Here is a 7,933-nt window from a genome sequence, read left to right on the forward strand (position 1 = left end):
AATACTGTTATTTCGCTTTTACAGAACTGTACAATTTTTACATGTATGTACAAGCTACTAGAAGCGAGGCCATAGCATTAAAAGGGTTTGTTATTATTCATTAAAATTTTCATACGTTGAATTTCTTATGTTTTTTCAATTATGAACTCATATAAAAAATGGTTAACACAAAAATACACATGTGCATACAGGTAAAATATTTTTAAAAAAAGGAGGGAAACTGAAATTCAAATATAAAAGAAAATAAAATGTAAATACAAAAGATATAAAAGGCAAAAACCTTTTTAGCTCCATTTAAAAACAAAATATGCGTAACAGGATTACATAAAGACTGAATGTAGTACTCTATTAAATAAAAAGGAAAAAAATTCCTCTTCAAATTGTGTTATGAAAATGTTTCTTCTTTTTTTACCTTTTTCTTTACCTATATTATTTTTTTTTTTTTTATTTTATATGTTATGCTCATACATTTTTTTGTGCTTCTCCAGGTACAGTAGTGTGCTCATATGTTTCATTCTAATGAGAAAAGAAGAGGATAAAACATCAGAAAATTGAGAACTAATGCGAAATGGTGAGAAATGATATAAACTAGTGAGGAATTATACGATATGACGCGCTGTGAAGGGAAAATAAAAGATAAATAACGGCAAACATATAGACAAAACATTCATCACATAAAATATTAAACTCCCTTTTTTTACGGAGTATCTCTGTTGTAGCAAAAATAAAATAAATGTATGTAAAGTATGTAAAGCATTTTTGCAAAAAAATGTGTATATAAGCATTACATTATATAAACTCCTCCCGTTCGCATAAAAAAACATACCGCGATAAAGTCCTCGTAGAGGCAAATGAATTTTCTTGAGAGGTATCTATTTCATTCTCACTATAAAAAAAATATATCCCGAGCGCGTGTATGCATTTACATAAGCACATAAGTGTATACATTTGTATGTGTATACAATGGTACGTGTGCACATTTGCACGTGTGCGCATTTGTACGTGTATACATTTATGCGTTAACACATTCGTATGCGTTAACACATTCGTATGCGTACACTTTTATACGATATGCACAATATCAGAGGGTTCATACCCAATGTGCAATTTTCATTGTTTACTCAAATAACAAATACGGAAAGGGTTCTAAGCGCACATGTTTATCCTCCAAATATTTAAGATGTCTTTTTGCGTCAACCTCATAATTCGTAATGTGGAAGTTTAAAACGTTCCTGAGAAGTAAATATACAACATCTATGCATGTATATACATAATATTAAGTATTTACTACACTTCACTTATTATTTTTTTTTTTTTCTAAGCATACTTCAAACGTAACTTTTACCTTAAGTATTCTATGGGTATGTATTCCTTATTGACATTATAGTTTATGGCATCAAAAAGCTTAAGGCATATTCTACAAAGGGAAAATGAAGTAAAGTACGATAAAGCAGAACAGTGGCAAAAATGTATTGGAAAATAAAAAAACAAAATACACATATACGTATACATATAAGCATACATATATATGTGCGTACTCGTCCAGCATCCTAGAAGGAAAACTTAACACAATAATCAAAATTTTTACGACTAACGCAACTATCGATTTTGGGAAAAATGCACCTTTTCATGATCAAAAAAATATATCAAAATTTCTCAATACACAAAATCATTTTAGAGCAAAAAAAAAAAAAAAAAAATAATAAAAATAATAAAATAAATCAAAGCAAAATAGGGGAAAATTGAGTAAAACTAAACAAAGCATATCAAAGTAAAGAGAAGCAAATCAAACTAAAGCACAGAAAAGCAAAACTTACTCTTCATTTATAGCCAAGGGAGTCATAATATTGACAAATATTTCCTTGTTAAAACTCTCAAATTTTAACAGGCTGTTACAGTTTTTTTTGAAATGATTGAAGCTACTATATTTCTCTTTCATTTTATCAAGGAGGTGTTGAAAGTGCGATATAATGGTAGTTGTCTGAAAAATTTGAAATATAGGAATATCACTGAAAAAGTAAACTCTTGTGTTTTTTTCATATAAGATATCAATTAATAATATAAACCTTCTCATTTCATTTCCCTTATTATCTTCATTCATTTGTTCAATGTTATAAATAAATAGAGTATGGTTATATTTAGATATAGCATTAAATTCATCTATACTAATATTCTGACCACATAATTCTTGAAAAGAAAAAATTGCGTAATTATTTAAACTGTAAGGTACGACATATTTTTTTAAATCAGAAACGGAAATAATTTGATTGTACTTTTCCACATTCTTAATATAATTCAAATCTTTATTATACGTCTTACAATATATGTCATTACATATGTTTTTAACTTGTTCAAAATTTCTTGTAGGTATGTTATAAATATTATTATCCGTATCATTATTTTTTAATCGAAAATCATGGTAATTGTCAATTTCAAATATATAATTAAATTTAAACAATAATTTTATAAATGGTATGAATCTTTCTCTATTTAACCCATTGTGATAAAGATGTACAGGATTCCTATTAGAGGAACACAGTAACACAGTACCTTGATAAAATAAATGATTAAATAATGTTTTAATGACCATTGCATCTGATATATGTACTACTTGAAATTCGTCAATAAATATTAATTTATATTTCTTACTCATTTTTACAGATATACTTTTTATTGCATCTTCTGAGTTATTTATCTTTTCCTCATGAAAATTTTTATGAACTTGTTGCATAAAATTATGGTAATGAATTTTTAATTTCCCTAACTTAACTCTATCAAATAATAAATTTAAAAAATATGTCTTTCCTCTACCTACGCTCCCATGAACATACAACCCCCTAATATATTTTATCTTATTTTGATCTGCAAAATTATTGTTATTATCATAAAAATAATTCTCATCCTGCACATTCCTATATCTTAACTTGTTCTCCCCCTTAATACTATTGTACTCTTTTTCTTCGTATATAAAGAAGTTGTCATCATTTTGAAAATCCTCTTTTCTTATTTCCTCTTCTGCTTCCCTTATTTCAACACCTTCCTTATCTTTTTTATTCTTCTCCTTTTTGAAAAAAGAACCAAAGAACGTTTTTTTTACTGTCTCTTTTTTTTCTGAATTCTTCTCGATACAATGATAACAGTTATTCAAGTTATTTTCGAGTGCCTATGCGTTTTGTGGAAAAACGTACAACGGAATTTTATCATCGGAATAAGGATTACAGACATACATACGTGCATAAGTACATACATGTATGTATATATATATATATATATATATATGTTTATTTGTACACGTGCGCATATGTCAAATAGCGTAAATACACCTCATAAGTAGGGGCAACATTATACAGATGGACACAATCATCCATCAAAAACGTTACAGAGAAAAAAGTAAAAAAAAGCACAAATAAAAAATGTCGAATTTTTTTCGTATTTATTTAAACAATGAATAAAAAAGAGAAATATACAACGGTATACACATACATGCACATGCACATATGTACATACATATGTATACATACAAATACACACATATATATACACATATATATACACAAATTCACGTGCACTTCTATAACAAACATGTTCATCGTTTTTGGAGTACTTGCAAAATTAAAATTAATTTGTACTGGTAAGGGTCCTCCTCTATTTTGTTTGTTTTAATTAGCTCTTGATATAGTTTAATAAGGCCTGTACTATTATTCGTTAAATTATTTTCGCTTTTGTTTTTAATTTCTTCATTATTAAATATTGAAATGTGTCTCTGTTGTAATTTTAAAAATTGTTTCCTATAATAACATTTCGTTCTTAATTTTGACAAATTTTTTATGCCTCCCCTTGAATTGTATAAAGTGTGTATCATTATTCACAGTAGTAAGGAAGCAAAAAAAAAAAAAATATATAATAAATAAAGAAAACACAAGAGAAAAGAAGAGAAGAAAATTAGATAATTGTAAACAAATGTAAATACTTAAATAAATATTCACTAAAGTAACAAAAAAACACTTTTCGGTTTTATATTTTAAAATAAATGGTTGATATATTATTTAAATGCACTTATGTTTAACAGTAAATAAGTAAACACATACACAATAATGAAGTCGAAATTTTTTCTTCTCTACGGTTGTGCAAATTTTCAAAAAAATGATGTAAAAAAATGTAAATATAAAATTGTAGTATATAAGAGGAAAAAAAATTAGAACATGTAAGGCATGTTTTAAAAAAGCAATAGGATATTTTTCAAAAAAAAAAAAAAAAAAAAAATAAATAAACAAATAAACAAATAAACAAACTAACAAACGATTATAAATATAATGTACAATAATAAAGGAAAAACCCCTATTCAGCATTAGGCAAAAAGGAAATAATGCAACGAAAAAAAAAATTAAGACAAATTTAAAGGTGACAAACAAGAAGTTCATAGTAGTTCTACGAAACCATAGGAGGACGTAAAATATGAATTATACAATTAAAAAATGAATAAAAACATGTGATAGTTATGTCTATTTACTACTTCCTACTTTGTCTTTAAAAAATAGTAAATCGTATTACGTTATAAGCCTCGTAAAAATTGTGTACGTATGATTCATTATTCCCCTTTAAAATACTTTTTTATTACAAATTACTCTTTCGTTTGAGTCATATTTCGAGTTGTTATATGCATCCATTTTTAAAATGAGCAACCTGATAAGCAGTATGAATTTACATGTATATATATATATATATACATACACATATGTGTATATACGTATTTATGCACATTTTTTCCCTTCAAACAGGTCTAAAAAAAAAGAAAAAAAATTTTTTAGCTGTATAATCATTTTATACCAAGCGCATGTTCAATCGGAACTGTCAAGAATTATATTTATAAAAATAAAATAAAACAAAAAACAATGTCAAATATGAAATCACATTATATGATATATTTTATCACTAAATGAAGTTAAATGTATATGTTCATACATGAGTTTGTACAAGCGCGCGAATGAACCTATGTGAGCGTGAATAAATACACGCATGTGTACGTATGTAGGTATGTATATATATATATATATATACGTACATACATATATGAATACATACATTCATATGGACGTAACCGTCCTTGCCGAAGCGACCGCCAAACTTTCCCCCCCCCGTCATATTATAAAGTTGGACAACTCATAATGTTTGTAACTTATTGCACTTTGCAATTTCTGAATATTGTGAATGCTGGAACTGAAGCAGTTTAGCACACTTGCATTTGCGGGCTCGGAAAAAATGGAGTTTACGTTTTGATTTTTATTTCTTCTACTTTTATTAGATGTTGGGTTACTCTTAAAATAATTTAAAGGGTCTACTACATTTTCTGCATAATAATATTTCGAATCAAGTACATGCATTGGGATTTCTAACATATTGTTTATAGTTTGAATATAATCACTTTCTTTTATATAAACAGTACATCCTTGATACTCTTTCAAATTTCTGTTATTACAATTTTGTCCTCTACTTGGACATGTATGAAACCATACTTTTTCTTCTTGATTTTGTGCACTTAAAACAATACATAAGCTATTTTTTCCATCTCTACCTACTCTTCCAATTTTGTGAAAAAATGTATTAATATTATCTGACAAAGTCATAATAATTAAATATCTCAAATTTTGAATATCAATTCCCCTTGCTGCTACATCAGTACATATTAAAAAACGGACTTCTCCTTTTTTAAAAGCATTCAAATTATTTTTTCTTTCTTCATTTGACATTTTCCCTTTTAAAATAACACAGGAATATTTATTTTCCTTAAGTGATTCAACTGTTCCTTTATATGCTTTTCCATCACCAACAAAATTTAAAAAATTGTACACATTATCACAATCTAAATTGGTTCGGCAAAATATAATACCATTTTGCATATTAAATACGTTAATTATATGAATTAATTTTTTTAACTTATTAATTTTAATGTCTAATGATATCATTTCTTTTCCATCTCTGTTGCAATTTAGCAAATGCACCTTATCTGTATATTCATACAATGCTTTGTTATTCATACTATTAAGTTTTTCATTATAAATTATGTCCTCATACGTCTTTTCTTCGATGCTTCCCCCTTTACAAGAAAGGTTCGAATTAATGCTAGAATTTTGATCATTTACGTAATAGATGCAAACATAAATATGTGAGGGGATATAATTTTTTCCATATTTTAAATCAACAAATAATGGTTTGTTGGTAATTTTATTTATGCAATCTTTTACATTCTTGTCTTGTAATGTTGCTGAGAAGAAGCAGGTTTGTACATGTTGACTGTTCCTCATGCAAACATCTTTTATTTCCAAAACAGACTTTTCATCCGTATTTATAAGTTCATCTGCTTCGTCTAAAATTAATAATCTTACGTCATTCACATTGATGTTATTTTTTTTTAAATATTCCATTAGTTTAAAACAAGTACATACAACAATATTATACGCAGAATTTCTTTTTTCCTTCATAGGTGGTCCTCCTCCAACTAGTAATCCTACATTTATAGAACAACCACTAAAGCATTGGGCATAGATCAAATAGTTATTATACGTTTGCATTGCTAAATCTCTCGTTGGGACTAATACTATGCAGTACAGTTTGTTTTTATTTGTTTCATCAATATTTACCTTCTTACTCGTGTTATTACTGATACTTATATTGGTAATACCACCATCATTAGTACTACTACCACAAATGCTTCTATTATTTGTATTTCTATTACCATGATCATACTGAACCTCACTCTCCCTCCTATTTCCATCTGTTGACATGTCAAGATATATTGTCCTTCTGCAGTCACTATCTTCTTTTCTTGTATTTATAATATCGTTTAATTCTTTGTACAAGGAGGAGTCTACATATTTTAAATTTTTAAAATGAAATTTTATATGGAAGTATTTTCCACATACATATGGAAAAAATGGTATATCATTGTATTTATAAAATATTTTGAAAGCATTTCCTAAGAATTTCCCATTCTTTTTAAAAGCAATAATATTTGAATTTTTGTTTATTAAACATGTAATTATATCATTGGTAGAAAAAAAATCTCCATAGTTTTCTTGCCTGTTATTAGTATACTTACACCCATTGCTACAATAAGTATAATTATATCTTGACGTTTCTTTTACTAATGATGGACAAAAACCAATGTTAATAAAACTTCTTTGCAAAATTTCTACTTCAAAAGCATATAGTCCATTTACAATTTCACACTCCACTTTTATCTCTTCAAAATAGTTCGAATTATTGCTAGTACTTAATAATATACATTCATTTGTATCCTCCATAATTCTAACCTTAGAATTACTATTGTTTAAAGACCTTATTATTAATTCCTTATTACCATTTTTATCATCCTCCTTCAAACTTTTATGATGAATATTTTCCTTATTCCCATTATTGTAATCACTACTATTTATTTCATACGTGCCAATGTTTCTCAATAATTCGTGTACAATTTGTAATGAGGACACAATGAAACTTAGCGTTTTTCCTGTACCCGTTTCGGCACATGCACACAAATCTCCTCCACCTAAAATCAAAGGAATTGATTCTTGCTGAATAGCTGTTGGCAAATCTATCCCATTTGTTTCTAACAACTCGCATAAAGTGCTATCTAAACCTAGTTCTTCAAAAGCCGACATCGTTCAGGCGTTTATAGGCCCACGTGCGCCTGGCACATATATATATATATATATATATATATAGATAGATAGATAGATAGATAGATAGATAGATAAAGGGAGAGAGAGCTGTTAGCGATGCTACAAGAACAGGAAAAAAAGCAAGTCGCAGAAAAAGGGGCAGAAGAAAATTCTCAATAAATAATTCTACTAAGAATTTATTTTTTGTGTGATGTAATATATAAAGAATAAATAGTACACTATTACAATGCTAAGAAGTGTAAAAATGCTGATAA

At 27.4% G+C, this 7,933-nt stretch overlaps 2 protein-coding genes across 2 annotated transcripts; both read right to left on the bottom strand.

Moving 5' to 3' along the window:
- Positions 1-449: 449 nt before the first annotated feature.
- Positions 450-3,862, bottom strand: PmUG01_10022800 (nucleotide binding protein, putative; the record flags this gene model as incomplete). The annotated part of the gene is made up of 6 exons (XM_029005412.1): positions 450-516; positions 827-886; positions 1,122-1,232; positions 1,346-1,417; positions 1,818-3,163; positions 3,605-3,862. The coding sequence occupies 6 exons, from the start codon at positions 3,860-3,862 to the stop codon at positions 450-452; spliced, it is 1,914 nt and encodes a 637-aa protein (XP_028862003.1).
- Positions 3,863-5,138: 1,276 nt separating this feature from the next.
- DDX1 (ATP-dependent RNA helicase DDX1, putative) lies at positions 5,139-7,658 on the bottom strand (the record flags this gene model as incomplete). Its single annotated transcript, XM_029005413.1, has 1 exon — positions 5,139-7,658. The coding sequence occupies one exon, from the start codon at positions 7,656-7,658 to the stop codon at positions 5,139-5,141; it is 2,520 nt and encodes an 839-aa protein (XP_028862004.1).
- Between the last annotated feature and the right edge of the window lie 275 nt (positions 7,659-7,933).

Source organism: Plasmodium malariae (assembly GCF_900090045.1).
Source record: "Plasmodium malariae genome assembly, chromosome: 10".
Classification (NCBI taxonomy): Eukaryota; Apicomplexa; class Aconoidasida; order Haemosporida; family Plasmodiidae; genus Plasmodium; species Plasmodium malariae.